Source organism: Chlorocebus sabaeus, chromosome 1 (genome assembly GCF_047675955.1).
Source record: "Chlorocebus sabaeus isolate Y175 chromosome 1, mChlSab1.0.hap1, whole genome shotgun sequence".
NCBI classification, from domain to species: Eukaryota; Metazoa; Chordata; class Mammalia; order Primates; family Cercopithecidae; genus Chlorocebus; species Chlorocebus sabaeus.
Window position 1 is genome coordinate 14,326,610 of NC_132904.1, and position 14,872 is coordinate 14,341,481.

Genomic DNA, 14,872 nt, shown 5'->3' on the forward strand with positions numbered 1-14,872 from the left:
AACCGCTTTCTCTCCATCTGACACTTCTTACCACTTTAAAAGACATAAAGAAGGCAACACTTGCACAGGAAACTCTGAGCTGGAAATAACTCTCCTTCACCCTGTGCTTATCAGTATCATCACTGGCACAGGGACCAACCCATTCACCTGTTGACGTGCATGATGGGAGGAAAGAAAAAGACGGAAAAAAGAAATCTTAATGCTGCTCTTCATTCTAGAAAAAGAAAAAAAGGAAAAAAAATGAGGCCTGACCATTTAGAGACTTGCTCAGGGGCACGGAGTAAGCAGTGAGCCTGGAATGAGGGCCACAGTTGTTTCTCCCACCCTCAGCCTGGGTCTTCCTCATCCTGCTACGGAAACCCTGGAGTTGGTAGGATCAGGTGTGTTGAAAGGTCAGGGGGAAGTGACGGTGAAGTAAAGTTCTTCAGTCACTGCCCTACAACAGGAAAAGGGCAACCCAGTCAAGGTAAATGATGGCAGGTGGAGAAGACCTCACCGAGGCTTTTGGAAATGGCCAAGAGCCAGTCCCATCTATCTCACCCCATCTCTTCCCTTCTTCCAGATTCTCTAGCCCAAAATGCCTAGAGGAGACTGGCATAGAATGCAAATAAGAACAGACCCCTAGGTGGTCTGGGGAAGGAGAAGGGCCCAGGGCAAACAGAGGCGGGCAGACGGGTGTCTGCAACCTCCCAGCCATCTCCCTGGAGACAGGCTAGATGAGGTCAGGAGCCCCGGCAAGTGGAGAGCCGAGGACTCTCTCAGCAGCAGAGCAAGCAACTTCTAAAAAGACACCGAGGACTCTCTCAGCAGCAGAGCAAGCAACTTCTAAAAAGACAAAGCTCTCATGTCAGGAAATGCCCCCATATAGAGGAGGCAACAAAAAAGGAGAGGAATCGCCTCTGGGCAGGGGACTTCCAGCTCTCTTTTGTTTGTGGGGATGTTTCTGGTTCCCAGCTTTGAATTATGGCTTAAGGATGGTGGGTAATTTAATTAAACATTGCAAGGGCTTGGCCGAGGTTGCCTGGGAGCCACTGGTTTAAAGTTCCTACCCTGTCATGGCCTCATCAATGAGATTGAGAGAAACTATGTGTGTGTTGGTGGAGAAGGGAGAGGAGGAGGCTCAGAGCTCAGAAACCCAGAGATTCTTTTATTCTTCTTTGACAAGCGCCCTGACAGACCCAGCTTTTCTGGGAATTCAGCCCAGTGTCTGAGCACCCAGCACAGGGCCTGGCACACAGGAGAGAGGTACTCAGGATGGCTGACTGACTCTAGCAATGAGTGGATGAAACCACAGCAGTCTGATGATAAACACACCCTGGGGCAGCCTTTAAAATGATTCAGGGCAAGTTCTCTGCCTGAGGTTTAAAGTCCAGGGAGCGCCATCCTCTGACTAAATTGCCCATCACCAGGCAGTACTCAACCTGTCTTCAGGTAAGAGTGATCAGACCTGGGACACGTAGCTTCTTTCCTTCCACCCAGTTTTCTCTACAACTTCACTTCTGTAGAAAGGGTCATGAACCTTTGTAGATACCTTGCCTATCCTAAGTCCCACCAAACCCAGATTCCACCTTTGCCCTTCCCAAATGTGGGAAAGGGGCTGAGACCTTTCTGTCACAAGGGTGGTTTTCCAAATGCTGCAGAGATTTAGTCTGAAATAGAAAAGCTAAAACCCGCTTTTTTTTTTCTTTCTTTTTTTTTTTTTTTTTTTTCCGGGACTGGAATCCCCTGTCAGGTGCTTTAACTGCTGGTCTCTCTCTCTCTGGTTCCACCTCCATGGCTCAGCTCCCCCCAACACACACCCCCTCCATCCTCACCTCCTGACGCCTCCACCCTCACCTCCACAACCTTTACCCAAGTTGCACAATGATGTTCTCTCCCCCTACCTCAGCCACACTTAATCCTCTTTCTCAATCTCCCCACATTCCTCTCTATTCTCTCCTCCTCCCAGTCTCCCTCAGCTCCACACACCGTTTAAGCCCCTCTAGATTCTAATACTTCCAGAATCCTCTCCCCAGAAAGCTCTCCTCAATCAGCCAGTGTCTGCAGAGTCCTTGGCAAAGGGGTTGCTGGGAGTTATGACTAAAGATGGGGACATGAGGGTGGAAAGATACCCCTTTCCCATGACAATCCTAATTAGCACACAGGATGTGGGGGCTTTCCAAGGAAGCGGAGAGACTCTGCTCAAACAGCTGTTCACTGGGGAGGGCCTCTCAGTCATCTTCTCTACTTCCTCCCCAGCACACCGGCCTTTCCAGGCTCCTCCGTTACACTCTTGGGAAAGCCGAGCCAGAATTCCAGAAACAATGGCCCCCTCCCCACCTGTCACCGAAGGAGACGGAAACTCTTCCCAGGTCATCGATTAAGCAAGGACCGAGCAAAGAGGGGGACTTCTGCTCTCCCTCGGGCAGCACCCTCACTCCCCACCCCCCACGACCCCATCCTGGAGGCTCCCTTCCTGGCTCTGACCTGGAAAGGCAGGTCAGCTGGGAAGCGGGTTTGTGCTGGCTACAGTGGCAACTTGATTCTCATGAAAAGATAGTAGTTTGGCGCTCCAGGAGACCAAGGGTTCCTTACGGGTTATGGTTTTAAGAGGAAGCCTGGGGACAGTTTCTCCTTAGGAATCTGCCTCCTCCTCCTCCACAGACAAAGGGAGCGGCTTCCCTACCATGCATTCCGAAGCCCCGAGCCTCCCCCTCCTCTCTCCATCTGCTCCGGCCTGTTGCTTCCGCGCTTGTAGTGTGTAGCAGAGGCATTCGCCAATGCCACGGCGTCCGGGGTACCCCAGCCCCAGTCTCTCCTCCCAGGGAGCCCGGCGCTTCCCTTACCCGACTGCAGCGAGAACCTCCGGGGAAACCCTTCTTCCTCCCCCAGTTCCCACATCCAGGACCCAGCTGCCGGGAGGCATCCCACACAGGAGACGCAGAGGCAGTGAGATCGGGGGTGAGGGGACCTGTGGCAAGCCCCAGCGTGCCTGAGGCAAAAGAGGGTCAGGTCAGCCGAGGTGCCGGCCGCCACGGGATGAGGGCAGGACGCCTTTGCGAAGGGCTGGAATTGCCTGTAGTCTGGGGCAACCCTAGAATTTCTACATGGAAAGACTTAGGGCCACCAAGTGCTGGAAAGGGGGGGGGGGGGGCATGAAAGGGGGTGGGGAGTGGATTCTTACCGACTAGGTTGAAGCTGGGTTTGCAAAACCAGAACACTAATACTACTTTCATGGACGTTTAAGGGGGAGAGAGGATTCTGCGAGAATCCAGGGGAGTGAATCGCCTCCCACCACCTCTTGGTGACACTACTGCACAGAGGTGCCGACTAGGTGGCCAAGGTGGGTTCACAGGGAGGGAGGTACCTTGGCAGGTTGGGAAGGTGGGAGCAAGCGGGGCAGGGGTAGGGGCGGCTGGCTTACCCGTGTCTTGGCGGAACTGGTTCATGGACTGCAGGTCGATGATGTAGGGCGCGAGACGGCTGTCCACCTGGCCCAGCACCACGCTGCCCCCCGCGCGGGGGCCGGCGCGGACCACCGCCTCAATGTGGTGGCTCACCGCCGGGCTGTAGGGACGCCAGCGGCCGTGCTCGTTCAGCCATTCCCAGACCACCACCGCCGAGGCCAGGAGCATGGCGAGCCCGGGGCTGAGGCCCGAGCGCCCGACCTCCTCCGCTTCCTCCTGCGCCGCCGCCTCCGGGCCTCGACCGCGCCCCCTGCCCTGCGCCCCCCCTCCCCGGACAGCCTCAGCTCCGGCCCATGGGCTCCTCCCCAGCCGTGCATCCACCGGGGCCGGGACACCGGGGCCACCGGGCTGGGACCGCGCGCCGCCGCCGCCGCCGCCGCCGGGGTCCGCCGCTGCTGCCGCTGCTCCGTGGGGTCGAGGCGCTTCATGCAAATTCCCAGCTCTCTGCAAACAAGCCCCCGCCTTGCAAAAGCCACTCGGCGGGCGCGCGGCCCGAGCCCCGGCGGCCGCGAGCTGGGGCTGACGGGGAGGCGAGGACCCAGCCCTCGCACCAGTTGCGCCTCGGGCTCTGCAGACGCCGGGGTGGGATCTCGCCGCACTGCCGCGCTCGGAATGGCACGCTCTGGTCCCCTCCCCTCCCCACCCCTTCACCGCACGAATTGCAGTAGCCGCCGCGGGGAGAGCTCCCCCTCCCTGTGGCTCTGCTCAGTCCCTTCCAGAATGAACTGCCCCTCCCAAGCGGGGCGCTAAGGCAAACCCGCGCCCGCGTGTGTTTCCCTGGTTCCTTGATGCAGAGAAGCGACCCGCCATGTCACGGCCCCGGGACCACCACTGTCGCCCAGCCGCAACTTTGCAGCCTCCTTCCCCAAAATGTAATTTTCTCTCTCTCTTTTTTTTTTCCCCTTAATGGAGCATGATCAGTGTCCGCAGCGCGAACTGAAGACACGCATTGTCTCGGGGCTTGCGCACGCACTGGCACACTCACAGTCGCAGACACGCGCGCGCACCCCCACGCCTTCCTTGCCCCGGCTCCTATTACCTCATCCGCTCCAGCATCCTTAGCTGTCAGTCAAGGAAGCAGAAGCCACGCCCCCTGCTGCTCGGGCGAGTGCCCTGGAGCTTACCCGCCCCCTGCTGGCCTAAAGTGTCGTGTGCCGGCCAATGGCTACTCCAACCTCTGTTAACAGACCCAGTCCAAAGGGATGCAGCAATTTGGCTAATGATGGATTTCTATTACCTATGTAGGGAGCAAATGTGGTTTTTCTGGCCAGTTTCAACGTACTAGAGTCAGGAAGACGCATGTTAAATTAGTTTTATCTGCATCGTTTCTGTAACTAAAATTATGAAACACTAGGACAAACACAAACTAGACTTATTTTGATAATTAATAGTTAATATGGAAAATAACCTTAAATAGGTAGGTTCTGACTAAAAGGGAATATTGAAGTCAGGATTATGCATTATGCTTGTCAAAGAACACAAATTTTGTTTTGTTGAGATTGCAAACCACATAAAACAACGAATTGAGTCTATCAAGATCCAAGATATAGGATGTGGGAAAGTAAAAATAGATTGTGTTAGAGAATGGGATTGTGAGTCTTTTGAAATTATCAATTTTTTCATAAATATCCTAAGACCCTTTTATGTTTTAGAAGAGTTGCTTCTCCCTCCCTCTCCTTACAGCTGTCCTTTCTCCAATTGTTAGAATTTTCCATCCCCCTAACCTTTATCTTTCTCCCAACAGAGTTCTAAATACAAGCAAAAGAAAAAGTGTGAGATCTGTTCTTCTTCAGGCCTCTAAAGGCACCAGGCTCAAGGGACCTCTCAGCTTTGTTCTTTCTGGTCTTCTTGCACAGCTTGACCTCCAAAATGCCTAGTCAGCCTCTCCCTTAATTGGGGACTGTTCCTAATCCAACCCAAACAACACCACTCATTAAAATGTTGAGTTTCAGAATTAGAGCAAAAGGAAAACAAGCTAAGGATACCTCAATTAATTCTATCATAGGCCATTATTATTACCATTTTACAAATGACAGGACTTAAGGAATTTAAACTATTTGCCCTAGATTGCATATCTAGTTAGAGGGGAAGCAAGTATTCAAAATTCAGTTGGGCTGACTCAAAAGAAAATGCCTCTTCCATAGCATGTCCTATATGACACAGAGGTGGCACAAAAACAGGCAATGTAGAAGTGTCTCAGTGTGAAAGAAGGGAAGGGAGAAAATGGTGGTAGAATTTTCTGGAAAAGAAACAAAAGTCAAACTGAAGAAAAAGTAATTTAAACATTTATTGGGCTAGTTTTATTTCTAGTCATAAAAATGGAAAGTATCAAAACTCAGGAAACTTTCTTACAGTCTTGGTAAGTATGAATCAAAAAGGGAAGAGTAATGATTCAAGGGGATATTGGAAGAACCAGCGAAAATATGGTCCCTGACCAGCTAAGCCAGAAATTCCCAGGTGAAAAAAGTCTAAACTAGATAAGAGGGCTACTAGCAAATGTTAGATGAACTGTTTGAAAGACGAGTGGAAGGTCGAAGGAAACTGACGCCTACCTGCCTATGTCCAGCCTAATTTTGTATCTGGTCTTCTTGTATCTTCATGTTAAGCACAACAGAGTATTACAGCAGAATAAAAACACCTTGTGACATGTGAGAAGGTTTGTATGTAGTCTGATTCATTTGCAAGAGGAAGTGAATACACACACACACACATACACATATCCACACACGAGAGAGGTCTTTAAAAGTTTATGGAAAATGCGTATTATGAAAAAACTAGGCAGGTAGTTCAAATTTTCTTTTGCACCCAAATAAACTCATACTAACTTGTATGAGTTTTTGAGACAAAGTCTTGCTCTTGTCCCCCAGGCTGGAGTGCAATGGTGCGATCTTGGCTCACTGTAACCTCCGCCTTCTGGGTTCAAGCGATTCTCCCGCCTCAGCCTCCCAAGTAGCTGGGATTACAGGCACCTGCTACCATGCCTGGCTAATTTTTGTATTTTTAGTAGAGATGGTGTTTCACCATGTTGGCCAGGCTGGTCTTGAACTCCGGACTCAGGTGATCAGCCCACCTTGGCCTCCCAAAGTGCTGGGATTACAGGCATGAGCCACCGTGCCCGGCCAACATTCCATTTTAGTATCCAAACTATATCCCCCAAATTGCCTTCTGTACCCATAAGTGGCATAAAAATCTTTAACCAAATGATATTCCAAATTTTTAATTTGAACATATGGTGGCGATAATAAAACCTCACTAATTGAGACTATGAAGCCAGTTTTGAACTGTTCAAAGGTACAATTTGATGATACTTCAAAAAAGGTCATTATTGTTTAACACAAAGGTTCAGTGAAAAAGCCACTTCTCTTCTTTTTCTGTAGAATGTTCATAGACAAACCCCCCCCCTTTTTTTTCAATTACCTATTATTATGTGATAAACCACCCTAAAACTGGTGGCTAAAAACAGCAGCAAGCATTTATTTTTCAAACACATCTGTACTTTGGGGAGGGCTTCCAAGGACAGCTGGTCTTTGCTCCACACAGCATTAGCTCAAGGGAGCTCTCAGGAAAGCAGGTGGCTGGAATCATCTGTAGGCTTGCTCATTCATAAGTCTACTGCTTGATACTGGCTGTTATCTGGGCACTTAGCTAGGGCTATCAGCCCAAGTACCTACACATGGCCTGTCCATGTTATTGATTGGCATTCTTACAACGCAGAAGTTAGTTTCCAAATAAATGAGAGGCAAGAGAAAGAGCCAGGCAGAAGAGGCATTGCATTTTAATTTTTTTATTTTAAAATAATTGTAAATTCACATGCAGTTATAAGAAACAAGACAGAGCCTGTGTATCCTCAGCATCCTATAATACTCTAGGAAAACTATAGTGCAATACCACTGCTGATATTGACACGGTTAAGATTCAGAATGGTTACAATTCTGCTCCTTTATTGATACAATACCATTGTGTCACACATTATACAATATACATTTTGTATACAATATACATTTTCCGCACCACAAGGATTTCTCATGTTGCCCTAAAAGGTCACACCCACTAATTCCTCCCCACTACCATCCTGTCCGTAACTCCTGGCAATAACTAAATATGTTTATGATTTTGTCTTTTTTTTTTTTTTTTTTTTTTTTTTTTTTTTTGAGACGGAGTCTTGCTCTGTGCCCAGGCTGGAGTGCAGTGGCCGGATCTCAGCTCACTGCAAGCTCCGCCTCCCGGGTTCACGCCATTCTCCTGCCTCAGCCTCCCGAGTAGCTGGGACTACAGGCGCCCGCCACCGCACCCGGCTAGTTTTTTGTATTTTTTAGTAGAGACGGGGTTTCACCGTGTTAGCCAGGATGGTCTCGATCTCCTGACCTCGTGATCCGCCCGTCTCGGCCTCCCAAAGTGCTGGGATTACAGGCTTGAGCCACCGCGCCCGGCCAATTTGTCATTTGCATGTTTATGATTTTGTCATTTCAAGAATATTATGTAAATGGATCATAGAGCATTTAATCTTTTAAGATTGGCTTTTTCCACTCAGCATAATTATCGAAAGATTCATCCAAATTGTGTGTATCAAGAGAAGTTTGTTTCTTGTTATTGCTAAGTAGTGTTCCCTAGTATCCATGGACCATCTTACTGTTCATCCGTGGAAGTTCATGTAAGTTGTTTCTAGTTTGGGCTGTTATGAATAAAGCTGCTATGGACACTCTCATCCAGGTTTTTATGTGAACATAAAGTATCCATTTCTCTGTGATAAGTGCCTAGGAGTACAATGGCAAGGTCATAGGGTAGTTGCATGTTTAGCTTTTTAACAAACTGCCAGTTTTCTAAAGTGGCTGCACCATTTTACATTTTCACCAGCAATGTAGCCATGATCTGGTCACTATATCTTCACCATCATTTTTTGGTCAGTAAATTTTATTTTAGCCATTTTTGTAGGTGTGTAGTGTTATTTCATTGTGCTTTTAATTTGTTTCCTTATTGACTAATAATGTTGAACATCTTTCCCTGTGTTTATTTGCCATATATGCTCTTTGATATCTGTTCAGGTCTTTTGCTGGTTTTTGTTTTTCATTGTTGAAATTAGAGAGTTCTTTTTATATTCTAAATATTGGGCTGGGTACAGTGGCTCAAGCTAGTAATCCTTGCACCTTGGGAAGCTCAGTCAGGAGTTCGATTGCCTGAGCTCAGGAGTTGGAGGTCAGCATGGGGAAACCCTGTCTGTACAAAAAATACAAAAATTAGCTGGCCGTGGTGGTACAGGCTTGTAGTCCCACCTACTCGTGAGGCTGAGGCTTGAGTCTGGAAGGCTGAGGCTGCAGTGAGCTGTGATGGTGACATACTCCAGCCTGGGCAACAGAGTGAGTGAATCCTAGTCTTAAATAAATAAATAAATAAATAAGTAAATAAATACTCTTAGTGGATATATAGTTTGAAAATATTTTTTCTCAATCTGTAGCTTATGTTTTCCATGCTCTTCATAGCGTCTTTCACAAAACAAAAGTTTTTTAATTTGATAATATACAACTTACCATTTTTTTTTTTTTTTCCTAAATGGCTTCTGCTTCCCGTGTTAATTTTAATAACTCTTTGGCTAGTCCTAAGATTTGAGTATTTTTTTCCTCTGTTTTGTTCTAAAAGTTTCATTCTTTTACAACTTACATTTAAATCTATGATCCATTTTGAGTTAAATTTTTGTGTATGGAGTGAGGTTTAAGTTGAGTGTCTTTTTATTTGTTTGTTTGCCTATAGATGTATTGTCCTTGCACCATGTGTTGAAAAGGCTTTTCTTCCTCCTTTGAATTGCTTTTGAGTCTTTGTAAAACAATCATTCTGGCATATTTGTGTAGATATATTTCTGGTTTCTCTAGTCTGTTCCATTGACCTGTATGTTTATCCCTTCGCCAGTACTGCACAGTGTTGATTAATAAGCTGTATTAATAAGCTATGTAATGTCTTACATTGTAAATTGGGTAGATTGATTCATCTCACTTTATTCTTCTTCAAAATTGTTTCAGCTATTCTGGATCCTTTGATTTCCACATAAATACTAGAATAATCTTGTCTATATGTGCAAAAATTCTCGCTGGGATTTTGATAGGAATTGCATTGAAGCTGTATATCAATTTGAAGAGAACTGACATATTTTTACTGTGTGAAGTCTTCCAATCCATAAACACGATATGGATATTCTTCTCTATTTATTTAAATATTCTTTGTTTTATGTGTTTTCTACTTTTAAGCATACCTGTCCAGTTCATTTTTTGCTCAATGTACACTTAAGTAGTTCATTTTTTCAAAGTGATTATATTAATAAATGGCATTCTATTTTTAATATTGGTTTCCACATACTTATTGCTGGTACATATAAATACAATGGATTTTTGTATGTTTATTTAGTATTTTGTAAACTTGCTAGGGGGTCCAAATCTGGGTCTAAGAGTTTTTTTATAGATTCCTTGGGATTTTCTTGTCATCTCCAGATAGGGACAATTTTGTTTCTTCATTTCTGATCTTTACGCTTTTCATTTCCTTTTTTGCCTTACTTAGAATTGTATTACCTGTAATTTCCAGTACTATGTTTAATATAGTCATAAGACTAGACATTCTTGCCTGGTTTCTAATTTTAGATAACATCTGGTTTTTCACTATTAACTATGATATTAGCTGTAGGTGTTTATTTTAGATGTTCTTCATCAAGTTGAGGAAGTTTCCCTCTTTTCTTATTTTCCTGAGAAGTTTTTTTTCGTCATGAATAGATATTGAGTTTTATTAAATGCTTTTTTGGTATCAATTGATATGATCATAATTTTTTTTCTTTAGACTGCTAATATGGTGGATTGCATTGATTGATTTTCAAATATTTAATGAGATTTGCATCCCTGGAATAAACCCCACCTAGTCATAGTGTGTAATTCTTTTAAAATATTGCTGTATTTTATTTGTTAAAGGTTTCAGGGGGCTGGGCATGGTGGTGCATACCTGTAGTTCTACTTACTTGAGAGGCTAAGTCACAAGGGTAACTTGAGTCCAGGATTTCAAGGTTACAGTGAGCTATCATGAGCCACTGCACTCCATCCTGGGTGACAGAGGAAGCACCTGTCTCAAAAACAAACAAACAAACAAAAAAAAAACAACAAAAACTGGGGGTGGTCTATATTTATAAAGAATCTTGGTGTATAGTTTTCTTTTCTCTTTCTTTTGTTAAATTAAGCTTAGCCTAAAGCTACCTCCTTACGTACTTTAAGTTTGACCTAAACGTTTCTCAATACATAGTGAACTATAACCTAACTGAACGTGGAAACAGACTAGCCTACTTTTGTAGCAAGTACCTGAGTCTCAGGCAATCACAGTAGCAATACCTCAACCACTCACAGGCGGCCAGCTGTTCCAATAGTGTTCAAACAAGGTAAATGCTGAGCTGTAGCCAAGGCAACTGTTACTTTTCTTTTTTTTTTTCTTCTTTTTAAAACTTTTTATTGCAAAATACTTTTAAAAATTGTCTTTTAAAATTGACACATAATTGTATATATCTATGGGGTACCTAGTGATATTCTGATACACATAATACATAGTGATCAGATCAGGGTAACTAGCGTATCTGTCCACCTCAAACATTTATCATTTCCTTTTTTGGGAACATTGAACATCATCCTAGATATGTTGCTCTCTCATTGTGAACTACAGCCAAGGCTCTCTCATTGTGAACTATAGCCAAGGCTGCTGTTTCTATGCCTCACTTTCATTTTCTCTAAGCTGCTTTCCTTTCTCTGTCCATAAATTATCTTCAACTAAATGGCAACGTTGGAGTGTCTCCGAATCTATTCTAGTTCTGGGGAGCGGACTGATTCTAGAATTGTTCTTTGCTCTGTAAAATTCTGTTAAATTAAATTTGTCTAAAGTTTGTCTTTTAATACTTTCTTTTATTTTGGGAAAGGTGGTATCAGAATAATACTAGCTTCATAAAAATGAATTGGGAAGTTTTCTACCCTCTTCTATTTTCTGAAACAGACTGTATAGAATTGGTGTTAATTCTTCTTTAAGAGTTTGATAGAATTGTCCAGTAAAAGCATCTGGCCCTGGAGATTTCTTTTTCAGAAGATTTTAAATTACAAATTCAATTTCCTTAATAGAGCGCTATTCAAATTATCTATTTCATATCGGATGAGTTGTGGTCATTTGTATTTTTTAAGGAATTGGTCCATTTTATACAAGTTGTCAATTTTATGTGTGGAGTTGTTCATAATATGCACTTATTATACTTTTGATATCTTCAAGGGCTGTTGTGATAACACGGCTTCATTCTTGATGTTATTGTCAAGTTGGTTTTCTCCCCGCACCTCTCCCTTTCTCCTTCCCTCCTTCCCTGCCAGTCTTGCTAAGCAGTATGTCTATTATATATATATATTTTTCAAAAGAACCAACTCATTGTTTCTTTTGGCTCTTATCTTTATTCTTGTCTTCATTTGGCTACCTATTTTGCTCTTTTTTTAGATTATTATAGTAAAAGCTGATATTATTGGTTTGAGACTTTTCCTCTTTCCTAACGTAAGCATTTAGTGCTATTGATTTTCCTCTGAGCATGGCTTTGGCTGTGTTCCACAAATTTTGAGATGCTTTATTTTCACCTTTATTCGGTTCAATGTCTTTTAAAATTTCCCTTGAGACTTCTTCTTTAACCTATGCACTATCCGAGGTGGGTGGATCACGAGATCAGGAGATGGAGACCATCCCGGCTAACAAGGTGAAACCCCATCTTTACTCAAAAAAAAAAAAAAAAAGCCGGGTGTGCTGGCAGGAGCCTGTAGTCCCAGCTACTTGGGAGGCTGAGGCAGGAGAATGGCATGAACCTGGGAGGCAGAGCTTGCAGTGAGCTGATATCGCACCACTGCACTCCAGCCTGGGCAACACAGTGAGACTCCATCTCAAAAAAAAAAAAAAAAAAAGAGAGAAGAAGAAGTGAGAAGTGTGCTGTTTGGCTTCCAAATGTTTGGAGGTTTTTCTGTTATTGTTAGGTTATTGATTTCTAGTTTTGATTCCATTGTAGCCCAGAGGACACATTCAATGATTTCAACTCTTTCAACTTTGTTGAGATTTGTGTCATGGCCTAGGATATGATCTATCTTTCTATTCATTCTGTGGGTGCTTGAAAAGAATGTGTACTCTACTGTTGGATGGAGTATTCTATAAATGACCAGTAGACCCTGTTGATATATCATGTTGTTCAGTTCTTCCATATCCAGGCTGATTTTCTGTATAGTTATTCCATAAGTTGTTGAGAGAGAAGGGTGTTGAGTTCTTCAACTATAATTGTGGATTTACCTATTTCTCCTTTTAATTATATCAGGATTTGCTTCACATATTGTGTCACTTCATTGTTTTGTGCTTGCATATCTGTAATTACTATGTCTTTTTGGTGATCAATCCTTTTATTATTATATAATAGCACTCTCTGTCTCTGGTAATTTTCTCTGATCTGAAGTCTATTTTATTTAATATTGATAGTGGTGGCCTTGGGCCACACATTATCAGCACCACTTCTGGAGGATCTGGAGACTAAGGTCAGCCATATCTACATCACTAGCCCCCAGTAAAAACCCTGACACTGAAGCTCAGATGAGCTTCCCTGATTGACGATACTTCATGTGTATTGTCACACATTGTGGTTGGGAGAAATAGCGCTATCTATACAATTCTACCGGGAAGGGACATCTGGGGCATAAATCTAAAAAGACTGAACAAGCTCTTTATGAAGAAAACTACAAAATTCTGATGAATGAAATCAAAGAATGACTAAACAAATAGAGAGATATTCAATGTACATTTATAGAAAGACTCAATATTGTCACGTTATCAGTTCTTCCCAACTTGTTCTATAGATTCATTGCAACTGCAATCAAAATCTCAGCAAGTTAGTTTAGATGGGAAGGAGGGGAATTGCTCAAACAAATGGTATTGTTTTTAGTTTCAAATTCTAGTTGGTACAATGCACAGCTGGAATTTGAGAGAGAATTCTCTCAAATAAATAAAATAATAAATAAAAGGGAGAATTTATTTAATTTGGAATTTCAGAGAGAATTCTCCCTTTTCTCACAGCAATTGATTTAGGGGATGTAACTGATTTTTACTGTCTCCCTTTTCTGGTGTCCATTCTAAATTACCCTCAGTCTCCTGTAATGCTGCTTCTAGTATTGGTGTCTTACCTGGTGGCATGACCCGAATCTTCATTTCTGAAGAGTCTGAGACCCTGGCTCCCATGCTATTTTCAAGCTATGGTGGTGCAATTGTCTGTTTACTATCAAATTTGGTCAAGTAGGGTCCAAATGGATCATGTGAGTGGCAAACATATTTCTCCCTGCCCTTACTGGGTCACATAAGCACTTCCTCCTCCTGAAGAACTGGGTTAATTGCCTGAGCCCAGATAGTGGCTCTTCTTGCATAATGGTCTCTGGATACAAAGTCTTTGCAGTGACAGGCAGAAGCTATGGCTTAGAGTTCAGCGGGACTCTTTCCATGTCCCCTGGCAGAAGTGTGCCCCCATAGGGAATCAGGACCTTTCATCCTACGGAGTCCTGACTTGGGGGCTGGCAGGGCCATGGATGGCAGACGGAGAGACAGGAAGCACAAATTCCCTAAGTGTATTATTAGGAATACAGATAAAGGTAAGCAGGGCCCTTCCTGCCTCTACCCTTTGTTTCCCAGGCCCAAGTATAGGCCTATATAGGTCAGACATCTGACATGTGTCTTGCTGGACGAAAATGAAGTTCTCTTCTGGAGGATTTAGAAGAGAATCTATTTCCTTGCCTCTTCTTTCTCCTAGAGCTCACTCACATTTCTTGGTTCACGGCCCCTTCCTCCATCTTCAAAGCCAGCAGTGTTGCATCTCTCTATGCCTCTTTCATGGTCACATTTCCCTCTGAATCTCTGATTCTCCCTTTTCTCATTTTTAAGAATCACTGTGGTTACATCAGGCCATCCAGATGTCCAAGATAACCTTGCTATCTTAAACTTAGATGATTAGCAGTCTTAATTCCCTCTGCAACATTAATTCCCTTTTCCCATATAACCTACATAGTCATATTCCAGGGATTAGGCTGTGAACATCTTTGGGAGCCTGCTCCTCACATTTCTCATACAACTCACTTATGGTCTCCTTTCTTGCTCATGCTGCTCAATGCTAGGTATTCCAACTCCATTATATGAGAGACTGGTTTTTTGGCCACACTTGACATTATGACTTGATAAATCTGATAGAACTCATTACAAAATGGGGAGATTTGGATGCAGAGTCACTTAATGTCTCATGGTTAGGTGCTCCCTACCGGGGCCCAAAAGGTATATTCAAGCAGTATATAATTCAAAAGGAGTTGTTATTGAAAAGATATGTAATTATCCACTGCAAAAACATGGCCTTTCTCCAGAACCCCAAAACT

General features: G+C 43.9%; 1 protein-coding gene and 1 long non-coding RNA gene across 3 annotated transcripts in view; one reads left to right on the top strand and one right to left on the bottom strand.

Moving 5' to 3' along the window:
* Positions 1 to 3,627, bottom strand: part of DTX4 (deltex E3 ubiquitin ligase 4) — a 36,801-nt gene extending 33,174 nt beyond the window's left edge. The window contains exon 1 of one of the 2 annotated variants that reach the window (XM_007997440.3): positions 3,404 to 3,627. In XM_007997440.3, coding sequence (XP_007995631.1) covers positions 3,404 to 3,614 — 211 coding nt within the window. In that variant the 5' untranslated portion in view covers positions 3,615 to 3,627. Of the gene's footprint in view, positions 1 to 2,825; positions 3,071 to 3,403 lie in introns of those variants that run through there. The other variant, XM_073015980.1, reaches the window with a different exon arrangement.
* LOC140711807 (uncharacterized) lies at positions 2,849 to 3,530 on the top strand. Its single transcript, XR_012093095.1, has 3 exons — positions 2,849 to 2,940; positions 3,227 to 3,322; positions 3,438 to 3,530. It is a non-coding gene; the product is annotated as an uncharacterized lncRNA (long non-coding RNA).
* Positions 3,628 to 14,872: the final 11,245 nt, after the last annotated feature.